The 17,206-nt window shown below is 43.9% G+C and overlaps 1 protein-coding gene across 1 annotated transcript in view; it reads right to left on the bottom strand.

The window, feature by feature from the left end:
- Positions 1 to 17,206, bottom strand: part of CRAMP1 (cramped chromatin regulator homolog 1) — a 37,039-nt gene that overhangs the window by 1,797 nt on the left and 18,036 nt on the right. The window contains exons 7-20 of the mRNA XM_054391164.1: positions 16,622 to 16,745; positions 15,429 to 15,510; positions 14,040 to 14,405; positions 13,140 to 14,006; positions 11,493 to 11,667; positions 8,316 to 8,497; positions 7,506 to 7,580; positions 6,178 to 6,259; positions 4,650 to 4,754; positions 3,514 to 3,692; positions 3,010 to 3,090; positions 1,473 to 1,707; positions 1,006 to 1,170; positions 227 to 372 (exon numbers count right to left, since the gene is read on the bottom strand). Coding sequence (XP_054247139.1) covers positions 227 to 372; positions 1,006 to 1,170; positions 1,473 to 1,707; positions 3,010 to 3,090; positions 3,514 to 3,692; positions 4,650 to 4,754; positions 6,178 to 6,259; positions 7,506 to 7,580; positions 8,316 to 8,497; positions 11,493 to 11,667; positions 13,140 to 14,006; positions 14,040 to 14,405; positions 15,429 to 15,510; positions 16,622 to 16,745 — 2,864 coding nt within the window. The remainder of the gene's footprint in view (positions 1 to 226; positions 373 to 1,005; positions 1,171 to 1,472; positions 1,708 to 3,009; positions 3,091 to 3,513; positions 3,693 to 4,649; positions 4,755 to 6,177; positions 6,260 to 7,505; positions 7,581 to 8,315; positions 8,498 to 11,492; positions 11,668 to 13,139; positions 14,007 to 14,039; positions 14,406 to 15,428; positions 15,511 to 16,621; positions 16,746 to 17,206) is intronic.

Below are 17,206 nucleotides of genomic sequence, written 5' to 3'. Positions count from 1 at the left end.
GCAGCAGGAACCTGGGTCAAAGGTGCGCACAACAGGTTCTTGCACTAGCCCTGGTGCCTATACCCTCAAGCTGCTGTACATCTTTACATTAAGACTGCAACTTTATTTTACCAAAGCTGGAATGCAGATGTCAAAGCATCTTTGCCTGAAGTACCTCAGGCAGGTATGATGGCCAGGCCCACAGTAATACCAGCCTGGGCAAGGCAGCTGGATGCTCATGACATACCTCTGCTACATCTGCCAGAGACCGTGACACGAAAGAGTCCCGCGAGTTTCCATCCAGAAGGCTGGGTCCCAGCAAGGAGGTGCCACTGGCAGTCCCAACAGGAGTTGGCAACATTTTTCGTCCCTTCTCGGGGGAGATGAAACTTGCTATAAAGAATAGGCACAGCAGTAAGTCACTAACTGAATGCTTGCAATTGGGAGGACAAGGACACAAAAAACGGAAGACGTTTCTTGTCTTAAAAACGTGTTGCGAGCATGAACACCATCAGCAAACTGCTGAGAGCACAGAGACTGACTGCATGGGCCCTATTAATTAAAAAAAAAAAAAAAACACCAAACAAGCCCCAAACCAATGCAGTGATCTCAAGTCTTTGAGATCATGCTCACCAAGCACAGAACAAAGCCTGTTTTTCCAACAGCTGAGCCACAGGCATCTTCTCTTTGGCAAAACTGCCAAAATGAGTCAACCTGACTGATGAGAGAGGCTCCAAACAGACTACACAGAACTGCCAAGGAATTATTTGTCCCAAGGTGTGGGCCCCAATCTAGTGTCAAGATCTTTTCAGGAACAGACTTGTGAAGAGAAAACAAAACAACAACAACAAAAAAATCAGATTCAAGGGAACACTGCTGGAAAGAAAGCAAGAAGTAAGGGAAGAATTCCGCAAATATCCTACTGGGTTTATGATTTTCCAATAGATTCATTTCTAATAAACACTGGATTGGTGGTGTTGAAGGAAAGAGCTTTTTTGTTGCAGTTCTCTGCATATTGACACTTACAAAACAAGCTGCTGAGAGACGAGTCTGTGGAGTCATTGGGGTACCACTGGGGATCATGGCTGGGAGAGGCAATCCAGTTCTGTTGAGGACTACTGGATGGGGACGGAAGACTTTTAGAGCTGTCACTGCCATTCAGCTTTGCAGGAGAGAGAGAAACACCTTCACCTGCAAGCCAATGTCAGGAATCACTGATTCAGTCAAGGGGGTAAAGTTACAGGATATTGCACCAATTTATGATTGGAAAGCTCAAAAGCACACAAAACCCACACCACAACAAAGCCTCCACCTGCATATGGTAGAAAAAAAAAAATAAAAAGGCTGGGCACATTTTATTTCCAATAGACATTAAAAAAAAAGAAACAACAACCAAACAAGCCAAGAACTACCTCCTGGAAGAGTTTCTGCTGAATGTATGACAGAGATTGTTTTTAAGTTAACAGGAAGATGTTAGCTAAGGTCAGACTTACTGTATTGACCAGAGCTGATGGCTATTTCAATGATGGAATCACTGATTTGAGTGGCAGGCTCTCCTTGAGAAAGCACATCTTCAGGTGGGCCAGGCAGAGAAATATCCAAGAGAGCAGAAACGTTGGGAGGAGAGAGCCGAGTGCTGGAAGCCTCCGATGAGGGAAGTGGAGGAGTGGAAAGACCATTCTGGAGGGGAGTCTTGGACAGCTCTGATAGAGCAAGGACTGATGTGCCCTGTACAAGAAACAGAGTGAACTGCTCAGAAATTTATGAAGTACTTTGAAATTCTGTCTGAAAAGCAAGAGCTTAGCTCCTAAGCATCAGATTACATCAGACTTTAAGAAGGAAAAAATAAAAATAGAGGACTAATAATCCAGCAGATAATTTCTACAATTTTAGCATTATTTAATAAATCTGTATTATTTTCATTAAAAACATCTGTAAGCAAAAACAAATATGCTTCAGCCTATATCCTGCCAAACCATCTGAAAAAAATGAGGCTGTAATTTTCCAAGGAACACTCAATGCAGCCTACAAACAGAAACAAGCATAAGAATGCAGCAACATGATTTTGATGAACCTACAGGGTAGTTCTCCAGAAGCATTAATTTGCCTTTGTATTGGCAAAACCCCTGCAACTGCTTGAAAAAACACTGAAATCTTTTCAACTGCTGACTTTCTGCTCTTCACAGCTATTTTTCAAAGCACAGCTGATCTTTTTAAGGAGTCTCCTTATCAGTAACTCATCACAGAACTGCCCTTTTTTCTGACCTAGTATAACTAAGGCTGTGCTGAAAGCAAGAACCAGAATCTGCAGCCCCACTGCCACAAATAAATGCCTAGCAGGTTAATGTCCTAACAGCTGTGTTAGAAACCAAACTTTTCTCTCCTTTATGCTCTCCAACCAATTTTATTTGACCTTTTCTGAAAGTAGTTGTCACAGGAAAAGTGGGAAGTGCTTCCACTGAAAAGAAAACTGCACTCTGAGGCTTCAGGACCTAACACAAGGCCCTGAATCCTCCTGGAGAAGGAAACTGGGGATTGGACAACAGTGCTCTTACAACTTAGGTGCTACCACAGTGACTTTATGCCATCTATAGAATCCAGCATAAAGTGACTCACTGAAGAGGATACTGGTGTTGCAATCATGCTTTTAGTCTTAAGATTACTTCTTCAGCAACACAGGAGCAGCAGCAGTGCCAGCTGCTGAAATCTTCCTTTTAGATGTCTAAAACACACAGGTACCAGAGAGCAGAGCAGTTATAAACTCCTCCACTGTATCTAGAAATGTGTAAAACCTGTTTGTTCTTCAGAGGGCAGAGCCTGTCAGCTTCTCTTTGCTTTTCTAAGGAATGGCACCCACATTAGTTTAAGCAGCTTTCCTAGATTTCTTCAGATGCTAGAGATTTCAGTTCCCACAAAACAATAGCAATGTCATGCAGCTACCTGAGGACAAAGGGGTCTAACCAGTAATACCAGTAGTGTTTTCAGAACATTGCCCAGTTCAGACAACTGTTCTTTCACCACGTACTCTACCTGGAAGCCATCAGGAACTGGCTCCTGCTCAGGTCGTGTTGGTAGGCTGATGAATGGAACCCGACACCCCTGGCTCGAGCCCTAGAAGCAGAGCGGAAATCCTGTGAGTGACAAACGTTTACACCAGATGGGGAGATAAGAGACAAGTTCCTGTCACCATTCACCCATGCTCCTCTAACATCTCACACCTTTCAAAATCACCCATCAACTTCCTGAGAAAATGACACAGACTGATGTGTATCTGGATCTCAATGACAGAAACCACAAGGAGAAATCACAGCTTCAATTCCAAATACCCCTATTCAATATGATGATGATTTCCTCCCTCAGCCCCAAGACACACACTGTGCACAAAACCCAGACATGTTGGGTTTGCCATGATGGAAGCATCCAACAGCAAGCTCCAGGAGAAAGCACACTGAAAAGTCGTTAATTGACAGCTTCTTGACACGAGAAAAGAGCAGGACACTTAACTACTTTGAAACACATGCTCAAGAGTCTGACCTCTACAGTGCTGATGGAGCCTCCATTCTGATGTGCTACTGTTGCCTCCTGCCCTGTTACCACCGTGGTCACTCTGTCCGGTGACAGTGGAGACACACCTGACAAACCATCTGCATCCAGGACTGGCACAGGGCTACCAGGGATAATACCAGCACTTTTAGCTGCCAAGTCAATAGCACCTTTTGTGAAACACAAGCAAAAAAAACACATTACAAGGCTTTTCTTCAGGCAATGACTTTGTTGTGACTCATCTATAAGGTGTTTTTTCAGAACTGCCTGGAGTCTAAACTGAACACGTGAAAAAAAATGGCAATTACCTGATCAGCTGGGTCAGCTCTTCTTCTTCACAAAGAAAAAAGCTCTTTTAGCTAAAAATGTTTAATTCTTCTGTCCTGTTCCAACATGTTATCAGGTGTATCATACCAGTTTAGAGAAACATCCCAATTCTCCCTCTTCCCTTCCTTTGCGTCCCAATTTTTTTCCCCTCTTTTTTTTTTTATCCTGCAAATTGTTAAGTTTTGCAGTCATGTAGCTTATGCAGTTTCTAGCCATTTCCTATGATTTACTAGAGGAGCTCTAAAAAACATCTTGCCTCTAGCAGCCATTTCAGACTCAATATAAAGAACTTGAGTTGTTGCTGGTCACCCTCACCCAGACCATCTGAAATTCACTTAAAACATCTTCCCACCCCAGAGAATGCTCTATGCAGAACTGAGGCAATCACTGTTTTCACCTCACTGACCACTCTAATTAAGGCACCTATTCTTCTGCTGCAAAATATTATTTGCTTGGGGTACACTGGCCTGGCTTTTTTGTGCAGAATTCATAATCCCAGATTAGCAGATATCCTGGTTTTAAGTTTCTTTCAAATACGCCATAACCCCGTTTTTCAAAGCCACCTTACAACACATCACAAAGTGCTCAGTTTTGGTTAGAAACCCCCTTGCTTTGCCTGCAGGTCAGCCATAGGGAAGGAAGCCAGCTGAGAATGTTCCCCACCAACTGCTCCCATCCTGCACAAAGCACAGTACAGCTGGTGCAGCTGGTTTGCACCTTGCACAGCAGGGCCCCACCAAGGGAACACTGTACAGACCACACCAGACCATGGCTCTCAGGCTGTTTATGGTATTACTTACTAGACAGATGGTTGGTAGCCTGTGTTGGAAGAACTTTGGGCACAATTGGACGAGAAACAGCAGCTTTAGTCAGTGAGGACTGGATTGGCCGAAAGGAACCTCTCCCTACAGGGAAGGATTGAACACCTCTCAAGCAAATGAAACTGAACATCTTTAAAGCAGAGCACAACAAACACAGGGAAGTGGAGGCAAACAAATTCCAGGCAGTAGCAAGCTCCAGGAATGCAAAGCAATAGAGTTGATGCAACAGACTTGAAACAGTAGCACAAATTAAGCAGCGTGTGATAAAACCCCATGCTTGCTGTGTTACTGGAGATGCTTTCAGTATTTTCAATGACAATAACCTGGGGAGGGACAACTCCCTGCACCAGTACAGGTTAGGGGTTGATCTGCTGAGAAGCAGCTCCATGGAGAAGAGCATTGGAGTCCTGGTGGACAAGAAGTTATCTACAGGAGAGCAATGAGCCGTTGTGGCCAAAGCAGCCAGTGGTCTCCTGGGGTGCACTAAAGAGTGTGGCCAGCAGGTTGAGGGAGGTTCTCTTGTCCCTCTGCCCTGCTGAGACCACATCTGGAGTACTGTGTTCAGTTCTGGGCACCCCAGTTCAAGATGGACAGGGATATATTAGTGTCCAATGGAGGCTATAAGGATTATGAAGGCACTGGAACATCTGTCTGATGGGGAAAGGCTGAGAGACCTGGGGCTGTTTAGTCTGGAAAAGAGAAGACTGAGAGGGGATCTCACTGATATTTATGAATATCTGGAGGGTGGGGGGCAAGAAGGAGGGGCCAGGCTCTTTGCAGTGGTGTCCTGTGATACGATGAGGGGCAACAGACAAACTGGTACCCAGGAGGTTCCACCTCAACACAATGAGAAACTTTCTTGGTGTGAGGGTGCTAGAGCCATGGAGCAGGCTGCCCAGACAGGTTGTGGAGTTTCTTTCTCTGGAGACTTTTCAAGACCTATCTGGGTGACAGGGGTGCTGGACTGATGGGGTGTTGGACTGATGCTCTCCACAGGTTCCCTTCCAGCCCCCACCATTCTATGATTCAGGTCTCAGGCTGGTTTTCAGATTTCAGCTGAGATGTGGGATGCATTACTATTGTACTCAACAGTGTCTGAGCAGAAAAGGACAAGTGGGCGTATTGAGTATGCTGTACAAAACCAGTAACCCAGGTACTAGGACAAGGCCATTAGAAAAGCCATACAAATTACTGCACCCTATAGAAAAAAAAAATCTAAATAATTTATTCCACAAACTAGTCTTCTTGTAGAGAATTTCTTACTCTTCCCTGCTTTCCATACTGTGAAATAGAAGAAAAAAAAAAGGTTCTATCATCACGAAGACTTGTGTCATAATGATTCAGGAAAACAATTCCATCATCCCGTAGGAAGTGACTTGAGTACCAGGTAAATGATTTGTGCTTTTCCAAGCATATTTTCCTCCCTTTAGAAATGAGGCCTTTATACAGTTTTAAGGTTATTAGACTTTCTGGCAGCACAGAAGTACAGTAAGGTAATCAGACTCACCTGTAATGGATGAGTTGGATAAGATAGAAAAAGAACAGACATGCTGGGACGGATTTCCAGAAGGCCTGGGGAGCAGTGTTCTCTATGAGAGAAACAAGAAAAAATACCCAAAACATATTTAAGCACAGAGTACAGGGTAAAGCTCTTCCTTAAGGCACAGAAGTTCATGATACCTTCCAGAATAAGCAGAGTATTTATATGACCTGACTATCACACAACAGACACTGATAAGGTCTGTGTAATCTTGAGGAAGAAGCAACAAGGATCACATGTTTTTTTCTACCTACTATAAAGGAAAATTCAGGGAAAGGCTAGCTAGAACTATATTCCTTTCTGATTAGACAAGCAGTCATTTTCAAACCTCCCACAGAATTACAGCAGTGAAGGACAGGATCTTGTCTGTGTGCAAACTGATCTTCCCTTACCATTAAACAAGTGTGAATTAAGGAGGCATCTCTGTATACTCGGGAACTCCTAAACTAAATGGAATTGCATAGAACAGGGGATCTCAGCAGTGAAAAACAGTACAAATTTAATTTCTTGGTTTCCTATTCTCACACAGAGCAGAAGAGACAAATGGCTATTATTGACACTTGGAAACTTTGTTTTCCCCAAACAACGTGCCATCATTTTGGTTCTAGATTTCTTGTACTTTTTCTGCATTTCTTGTATCCTTGTATGTTTCTTGTACAGAGAACACAAATTTCTTGTCCTCCCACCTGCCTGTGGTTTCACAGGAGCCTTTTTTTTGGCTTATCAGAGCAATCTAGAGGAGGTTGATGCCCACCTGCCACTTCAGTTCCATGACAACAGGGTACCTCTTCCATGGATCAACTTGAAAGTCCCATTTTTTCCCAGAATTCCTTGTTCTCTCAATGTTTTACTCCACTACAGAATTTATATATATTGGTTTAACAGCCAATAGTAGTAGGAAGCAGGAAGAAATATCTAAAAGGAGATCTTGTGGCAGTAGCACAAACAGGCCTAGCACTGACAGATCAGGATTACCACACGAACAGACTGCTTTGCACCTCACTACCAGCAGGCCCAAACAGCACAACCTACTTCCAGCAGAGGGGCTCTTTTTGATTTTTCCCCAGCTACCCCAACTACTACTGTTGTTGTGCTCCTTCATAAAGGGACTAGAACATGTCTGGTTGCAAATATAGATTAAAACACTTGTTCCTTGCCATGTTCAGCTTTGCTTTTCCAGTGGATGCACGCAGGAGTTCAGATATTTTATTTCAGTTAGGTGCAAGTCCTTGTGGCCTTACTGCTACCTATTCCAGAAACCAAGCAGGCATTTCTCACTGTGCAAAGGATTCTACCTGTACTACTAAGGGCTTCCGCAAGTGTCTGTTCCGTAGCTTCCTTGGCTTTGGCAAGAAGAAGTCCGACTGCATCTGGACAAGAACAGGAAACGCATTAGGAGGTACTTTCAGCATGTAGACACAATAGATCATAACCCCAGACTATTTTTCAATAAAATTGCAACTATTTACTAAAATACTGAGTTCTGGTTTAGTCAGTAAAATATTTTTTCTGCTAAAGTATAAACATTTCCCACCAGGAACAGCTGGGGTTGGGTTTGTTTTGTTTTTCTCTTTTTTTTTTTTTTTTCTTTTCTCCCACTACCTGGGGAGAAAGCTATCTATATCTATATATCTAAAATATGCTTACTTTATGGCTCTATCTGCATCTATATCTATCTCAAGTGCCCACCACTATATTGATAACCATTCTTTGGAACTACTCTGAGGCAAGTGGCAAGAAAGCTTTCTCCCCACTACTTAACTACTGTAGCTTGCTGTGAAGCTGTTCCTGAGACCATGTATGTAAAAATGAGTATCTGAATTACATACAGCAATGAGGTTGTATTAAAGATAGATTTTGCTAAACCTATAGAGCAGAACAGTTCCGTGGGGTGCATGATGGCATTCAGGTTCAGGTCTGAAGAGGTAATGACACTTCCAAACACAGTTATACAGTCAAAATCTGACTAATCTCAGATAATATAGTGTTATGCTTGAACATCACTAGAGGCACAGCTTCCCAGGGAAGCTCATGCTTTCTGACAAACCAAAACACCCTGTAACACAGGCACAATGAGCTACTTCTGTTTCAGTCACCTCACTTACACTGATTGTGTCCAGGTGCTGCCGGAAGGTCAGTTCTGCTTCTTTGCTAGGCAGGAACAGTTTCCCATGGCGGCTGTTGGGTGGCAGAGTTGTAGGAACTGCAAAGAGTCCACCATCAGCATCAGTGCTTCCAGAGTTTGAAGGACCAGCCACCAAGAGAGGTCTAGGGAGGTTTCTCAAACCTAGAAGATTTAAATGAAATGAAAACACCTTTTTGTGATCTCAAATCATGAGCTCTCCAATTCTCACCTGCAATCTGACAGCATTTACCTGCTTCGCAAGGACACTGCAAACGTTCCCTTGACTTGAAATCCTTGGAAGCAAGTTCAATCCAGTTTTATGCTACTATAGAAACTAGAATTTAAGCCTCACACAGATCGTTAAACAATTTCTCGTTGAAATACCTGAGGTCCCTTCCCACTAAACTTCATTCCTTTGGGAGGGGAAGATAATACAAACAGACTCATCCTACACTCTTTATGTTCTAATTACACCCCTCCACCCCTTCCCTATAGTGATTCAAAGTGCAGCCCCAATAAAACAATTCTGGTGACACAGACATGAAACAGCAGGGATCAGTTTGGCAAAATACCTTCCAAAAGATGGATTGTCTTAGAAATACATTTGGCACATTGAAATAATGGCATCTGGTCTGAGGAGAACTTCTCCGTTTACATTGGGGTTTTAAAAAACGTTGTTAGATCTCACAGTGCTCTGCCCGCTCTGCAGGCACCCAGCTAGGATGAAAACCAGTGTTGTTAGCAGGCCATTCTGAGATAACCCAGAAGTGTACCTGCCTCTCTCCCACAGCAGTGTTCACTGCACATATACCACTGGGCTTTGTCACAACAGACAGTGACAGCTACTGCCACACTCACATTGCCCCCACACTTGGCGCAGGGCTGAAGCCTCTGCTGATGGGCTGGAGATTTCAGCTGGGATGCAGCAGGCTCCTGACTCACCCAGAGAGGGAAGAAGTCAAGTAGGTAACAACTCTTAGTCATGCCTGCTGCCTCCCTAGGCAGTAGGACAACCCAGCACCAGCCTGGGCCACACCAAAGCAGGGATAGGGACACGCAACAGCATTCAAGAAATGTTTTGAACAACATTGAACTTCATTCGCCTAGCAAACAAAAATGCAGGTTTTATTATACCCCTACTTAAAAGATGAAGTTACACCACCTCCACCCTGCTGCTCTAGGTTCTACTGTTTTTTCCAAACATTAATTAAAATTACATTGTGCCAAGGTATCTAAAAACAATTGAATGCAGACCAACACAGAACCTGACAGGTGTTAGAACTGTTAGTAATATACACAGTAATCAGGGGATGTAGCTCTAATTACATAATGGCATTTTAAGCACTATAGGTGATGTTGCCTCACTTTTCCTAAGCCTCTTTGCATGATTCTTTTCATCCTCTTTTTTTTGTCTCTCCAGCTACCTGCATGGCTTTTGTGGAACTGTTAGTTTATCAGCACTTTGGGCACCTCTAGAGTAGACAAATCAATTTAATTAAAAGAAACCCAAAAGATGAAAAAGCATTTAGCACCTAGGTGGACTCAGGAGCAAAGTTTAAGGGAATGCCCCTAGAAGGCTCATCAACAAAAGCAACTTAGCAGTTTGCTTTCCAACAGCCGGACTGCTGCAGTCAGTCAACAGGTCTGTGTGAGCATACAAAGAGGCTGGACAATTACTGCATGCTGAAGGTTGCAATCCAGACCACAAACAACCCTACTTCAGATCCAGAACTTAGCAGGGCTGCTACAAAGGAATTCAGTTTATCTACCAAAACGACACACTTAAGATGAAGCTATCAGACTTGCTTGGGTATCTGACCCGCTGAAATGCCATTACTTGAGGCCTCTGCTGAGTGCCTTACCCCAGGCAGAACTGCTGGGAAGCTAAACTGATGAACTACCTGGATTGTTGTGCTGAACACACTGCTGCTGCTCCTCTCCACAAGCCAAACAGCTCAGCTGAAGTCAGTCTGGCTCTCTTTGGCACTGTACAGAAGCAGGAACACATAACCTGTATTTCTCACTTCCTGCCTTTGCACTGAAGCCTGAGTGCCTCATTGTAACGTGTTCAGCCATAGTGCTGCACAGCCCTAGCTGCAGCTCCCTGATGTGAATCAAAGACTAAATGTAGACAACTGGACTGGGTTCAATCAGTGAAGTTCCATGTAAACAGGACAGCTGTCTGTTTCTGGGGGCTCACATTCAAAGTGTTAACCTTCTTGTTGTTTCTGTATGGTATCCTCAGTGGATGGTCCTTACCCTTATTCAAATGCTCCAGAAAGGATTACCAGAGCATAAAGGAAGCAAACGCTCATGAAGGTGAACGTGGTGAGCTAAAGAAGTTTGATTCTACTTGCAAGTATGATTTACAAAGGTATGTCCTTCAAAGCTGTGTATCTCACTGAAATGATTTATCTTTGATCTATTAAATTATTGGCTTTTTACTAGATAACTACACCCTTGTTTCTGTCAGTAAGCACAATGAAGCTTTAGACAAAAATGAAATTCCTGTAATGCCATTTAAAAATGAAAACCACACAGAGCATGAGTATGGTTTACAGCATCAGTTAAAAATAGCTTATGGTCCACTGCTCCTTAAACCATAGGTGTGAAAACGGCAGTGCAAGAATCAGAGTTGTTCCCAGTAACCCTGATACTGTCACAGAATTTTCTGAAGTCATAAAACACTTGCTTGAAAATGCAACTGGACTGGAAACTAAAGCTGGTGTTCTTGGTCTGCACACTGGGTCTCATGAGCCACAGCAGGCTGTACTGTACCTTCTGCTAAAAGGAAAGGCAACTCATCATCATTCCTATTCTCGAATGGCACAGAAAATGCCCAGCAAGTATTTTATCACCAAGCTTTACACCATGTATTTGCTCTCCTGCTCTGCAAGCCTTCGCTCTCTTGAGATCCCACACCTTGTATCAGCCAGCTCCTAACAAATGCCATCATCTCCTGTGAATTTTGAGTTCTCCTGGATTGTCAACTCTAGCTCAATCTGGGACAGCTTTAAAGCAAATTAACACATAGTAATAATGTTCTTAAGCAGTGAAGTTCCTAAGAGCAGGAACATTTGTTTTCCCAGCGTTACACCACTGGGATGCAGCCATCATGGGGTCTGAGCTCTTGAAATGGATTTTTATGACTACTCACCTGAGGAGCTGGAGGCAGCACCAGGAGAAAAAGCCTTGTTGCGAAGGGCAGCCTGATTTCTTGCACAGCCTGGACTCCTGGTGCTGATGGCAATCACCTTTCCTGGAGGAGTCAGGGACTGCTCCTCTTGAGCAGGCTTTATAGGCGACGTGGCAACAGAGCTCATCTCTGGCGTCTGAAAATGCACTCAGCATTAAATCAATCCTGTACTGCTGCCACACACACTGCCAGACTCAGCCTGCTGAGGAAGCTTAACAAAACCCATCTCACACACCACAGGATCTTTTTAACTATTAGAACCCATCCCCCTGGATGGGGGTAGTGGGCAGCTGAGACTCCCTTCTGTGCATTCAGCAGTGTTAAACATCGTGGGTTCAGTACCATTACGTTCTGCCACAATCAAGTTAACTCTCAAACTTCACACAGTGTGCTGGGCCAGCCCAGGATAAGCATTTAAAAGGAGAGAGGGGGGAAAAAAAAAAGCCAAAAAGGTAAAGACTGAAATATGTCACAGTAATGGAAAAAAATGTTGGTTTTAATTCAGTGCAAAACTAATTTGCATAAACCCTAGATCCAGAGGGCTCCTCTGATTAGCAACATACCTGGATAAAAATACTTTGCTCTTAACTCTAATTAGGTAGAGAGCAATAGTTTTGAATTTAGTCCCCTCACTTCTCCCATCTCCCACTGATACAGTAATAAAATGCACAAGGCAAGGTGTTTCACTGTTTTCCATGCCCATCCAGTTACTTCCTTAAGTTGCTTAAACCCTTTTCTAGAAAATGCTCCTTTTTTGAGGGATTTGTGTACAACCAGAGGCCCAAGATTTCCACCCACACCTGACTGCAGTGTGATTTGCTGTGGTGTGGCTTGTGCTGGTTATCTTCATCTAAAGGAAAGAGTCTGAGCAGGTGGCCACCGGCCATCTTGGCTTCACTACTTGTTAGCTTGAGAACACAGCAGGGATCTAGGGAATCAACTCTTCCTCTGCTAAAGTGCCCTATGGCAAAAATGTGATGGTTCCTGCCATTATTTGACGCAGAGGATCTAAAAGACCAAACTTTCAGAAAGCCTGCAGTGTTTTCCATCAGATGGTAAGTATCAGCCTGGCCTCCGGAATGCCTCTCAGTTCCACGATGTTCATTGTTGCAAGAAAAGTGTCTCTTTTTCTGAAATAGTGAGCATGAAGCGGGATTTGACAAATAAAAGGTTGTTTTACTTCTTTTTACTGGAGTGCACAATATGGCACATATCTGAGAGAGCTCCTCTGGCTCTCAGTAGCACTCCACTACTTCGATTAAACAGGTTTATGAACTTGAGAGAGAATAGAAGGCACTTACCTAACCTAACCTCATGACTCATCTTTTCAGTAGCCAAATGAAATACTCACTGTACTACCACTGAGACTAACAGCAAACCAGGAGCTGCAAGGTAGTGTAGAAGGCAAATACAGCACACTGAGAAGTCCACTCTCCAGCAAGCTGGGTTGGGTTTTTTTTGGGGGGGGGCGGGGGTTGTGTTTTCTTTTTAAAGACAGGAAAATCTTGACAAGGCTGGTCATTGATTTACTACAAAAACACAACTGGGCAATTATTTCCCAGATTAAATAAGAGTTTAGCACTTGAAGAATGAACAAGAGCTACTTACTGGTTTGGGATTGACTTCAGTAGAGATGAGTTTTAGAAGGCAGTTTAGGAGTTTCTGCTTGTGAAAGGTGGTACATGCAGGAACAGCACTTGACTCAGATGTCTGCTCCCTAGCATCCTGGGTTTCTGGCTCCAAGACAGCCAACCAGTCATATTCCAGCTGCAACTTATTCGGTTTGCCCATCATGAGGTAGACTTCAGCCAGGGTAAGGCTCTCAGAAGTTCGTAGACTCCATCCTTCTTCTCTAACCTGCTGAGAGAGCCGGTTTGGGTCATCCTTGAGAGACTTTGTACTAGATTGTCCCTGAGGTGGAGGTGGAAACGAGGAGCCCAGCTTCTCTTGAGAATCCTCCATTACTGCATCTGTTATATCCTTGGTACAAGCATCAAGCTGCTGGCTCTGGCTGTGGCTACCCTGAGTTTCACATCTGGATGGGCCACTGACAGGTGAAGCCATGCCACTTCTCAGTAGCTGTGAAGAGGAGTCAGATGTCTCTGTGCTTCTCCCACTTGGAAAAGCCACAGGAGAAGTATCACCAGCTGTTACAGCAGAGTCTTTCCCATGCAGTTTGTCCGTGCAAGAACATTTCTCTGGAACAATCAGGTCCTGACAGGACTTCATGTACCGTGGGAATGGATCAAGCAGAGAGAGCTCCTCCACATCAGGGATCTTACTGCAAGCACAAGCTGTGCTGCACGATGAGAGCACAGCTGCTTGGTCACTAGCCTGGGCCTCCCTGCCCTCCACACAGAAGGCCAATGAGCTCAGCTTTTCATGGTTACCTCCTGGATCCTGAAGTCCAGAAGACAGTTTTTGGAGAGAATTAGTGATGCCAAGATGTGAAGCTATTCCTTCTATCAGGCCAGGCTCTGGGGTGCCATCTTCAGTGCCTGCAGAAACTTCAGCTGTGGGCTGAGAGGGTTTGCTTGACTCCATCGTGCTCTCTGCCCTTCCCACACCCTTACCTTCTGTTCCCCGTGCATACTTCAGCTGTCCCCTCGCTGTTCCCTGACCACTCTGTATGCCCAGGATTTGTGCGGGGGGTAGTAAGTGAGAGTCCTTTGTGTTTTGTTTGCATTTGCCAGTTTCCTGCCAATGCACTGTACAGAAAGCCTTGGAGTGGACCACTCTGGCTACCCCAGGCAGTGGAGTGAGAGTGCAATTCTCTCCTGGGAAGAGATGGAGCATCGCCTTCTCCTCCGAGAAGCTGCCTCTTGTTTCCGGATCTCTGGAGTCTTGAAGCTGCCGTTCCTCTAGTGTTTTACGCTAAAAGAGACGTGTCAAGGACACAACAACCATCTGCCCCTTCCAAACGAGGGCCTCGTAGCCTATTTTGCAAGTTAAAAGCCCCAAAAAAGTAGCTGGTTAAGGACCTGTTCTCTATTCAGCATAGATATGAAGACTGCATGACAAGAAATTAAGTCCTTTTTTGGTGATAAAGGCTATGATGATGACCTGCTACAAGCACTATCTCTGTTCCAGGCAAAATTAATTCTCTGGTTCACACAACAATATAATTGTAAAAAAATCCAACCAACATACCTCAAAAAACCCCAATGGCACAAAACTCCAATGTCACTGCATAGCAAGAGACTTCCCTTCCTAAGCAGTAACCTTCACCTCACCTGTTTCAAGATCCTCCTATATTTTAAGTGCTGTGCTGTTACTACTTTCAGGTTCTCAAAGTAAAAAGAAAAGCCTGAATTAAAGGACCAAAACCAGGAGATAGCATACCAGTCATCAGAACAGAATGGCTGTTAACTCACAAATCCTTCTACTCCATGGATCAAAGGTCAGAGGCAGGGCTATCTCTAAAGCTGTATGGCTCAGACTGTATAGATAGTTAACAGGCAGCAGAGCTACTGAGTCAAGAAGCTTAAGCCTTCATTTGCTAAGCTGCATAGAGCAAGTGGGAAATCTTTAATGTCTTTGCTGAACCTGGAAACTAAGTATTTGGTCATTACCCAGGCTTCTGTGGTGGTCACCCATCTCTAATGGGACAGACTACACTCACTGCTTAAGGAAACAGAATAAAGGCAGGGAGCTCCCTTTATTGCTAACAGCTTTTCAGGGGATCAGAAGAGAGCTGAGGTGAAAGTGGAATACAATGGGATTTCCCATGAAAGGTTCCACTAGGGACACTGAGATACTGACCTCTACCTTTCCTAAGCATGGGCTGGTAAATTTATGGGGTAGAATCACAGATCCATTGCAAAAATGAATTTAGAATAGGAAGAGAACTGCTCCGAGGCCACACCATCCAGAACAAGCTAAGCAGAAGAAGGATACCATACGCACTTCATGGAGAGCCCACTTCTGCTTCAGGAACTCAATGAGGCTGGAGACCTTACGATGTAGCTCCACAATCATCCTGTATGGAGAAGACACAAGGCAAGGGAACAGAGAAAGGTCAGCAGAAATTCAAATTGCAGCCCTGATGCCAGCAAGAGAATTTAGGGAAGAAACTGGCATTCTGCAATACAGAGAACTCACCTGTGAATACCAAAATAAGAAAAACAAACAAGTCAAGAAAAACAAAAACAAAAAAAAACCAGAAACATGTCATCCCACAATTTTAAAAATCTAGGAAACAATTGAGAAAGATCTAGAAGCTTATCAGATAAATCTGGTTGCCACGAGTCAAGATACCAGTTTCTCCTGATGAAAGAACATAGGAAAAGATGACAAGATTCAGGTAAACTGCAGAAGTGCAGTGAAGGCACAAAGCCACCACATGAAGTGTAGAAGAAAAAAAGAGGCACAAAAACACCCCCCAATATTTACTTTTTGCTCTCAAAGCATTTTACAAAATAAACCTACTGCTAAAAATCCTCGTTAGCCTCTCTGCATAACCTTTGGTCACCAAACTACAGTATTCCACCTGAAAGCACAATCGACAGCACAGAGGCCTCCTGTTTTCTGCCCCAAGTTTTGGACTAAATATAAGTACTTGGATGAACAGCCACCAATGATATTGAAACAACACCACCAACTACATTGCACAAGGTGATAAAGTTACACCTTCCTTTCTGCTAGCATCTCTGTGCTGCAGCTGACATGTTCAGAGTCTTGATGCAGGCACCTTTGGCCATGGGTTTACTTCCCATTCCTGTACCTCTGTCTTGTGGTACACTCAATATATTTTTTACAACTAGTGCTGCTTATCTCCATTGCACTTAAGCCCAGCTGTCAGAGCACAGTGCAGGTGGCACAAAGTATATTAATCTTCATCTCTAGAAGCTCCTATCATTAGTCAAATTAAGAGCTACCAAGAGCAGCAATATTAATCTAATTTTCAAGTCTGGTATCTCATGCTCACAACAATCATGCACTCTGGTTGGACAAAGCCTTCAGAGTAAGTACAAACTGCATTATCAAACACGGACTGCCCAGCTAGCAAAAAGGACCCTGAAGAGAGGGAGATGCTAGAATGCTGCTTGTGTATTTTCCTGTTCTGAGTAGCACAATCAGCTCTTCATTACCTAAGCCGTGGATTCTGGGCAAGACTCTGAACTCGAGCCCATGCGTGATTATTTCGTGGCTGCAACTCCACAGGGACCTTGAGAGGAAGACGTACTGGCTTCTGGTCTTCTTCATCACTAACACCTGAAGGGAGACGTAGCACAAAGGGCATGGGTCAAAGCAAGACAACTCTGTCATAACACTGTACCCCTCAGTTACATGAAAAAAAGCATTGGAGACATTCTGTAGGTTACACATACAGAAAACCTAGGCAGCTCAGCTCCACCAGTGGAGCCTGCTCCCTTCCATTATCTCCTGGTCCAGTATGGTCATTTTTCCCCTTGGACACTGCAGTGGTACTGGAGCTTCCAGTGGAATAAGCAAGGTCAAAATCATTTGGCTGGGAATTTTGAACAGGTACAGTATTTAAGCTGCACTGATTCTAATTATTGGAGGGAAAGGAAAAGGAAGGAAAAAAAAAAAGAAATTCATACACAGCTGAACAGGAGAAGAGAAAAAAAAATCTGAAGTGCTCAGTGCTGAAGAATATACTGCTGCTTCTTCACTGGCATGAGAGATTACGCATGGTGAAAGCACAACTGGAA

The sequence above is a fragment of the Indicator indicator genome, chromosome 22, assembly GCF_027791375.1.
Source record: "Indicator indicator isolate 239-I01 chromosome 22, UM_Iind_1.1, whole genome shotgun sequence".
NCBI classification, from domain to species: Eukaryota; Metazoa; Chordata; class Aves; order Piciformes; family Indicatoridae; genus Indicator; species Indicator indicator.
The sequence above is the reverse complement of the archived record's forward strand: the minus strand, read 5'-3'. Positions and strand labels throughout refer to the sequence as shown.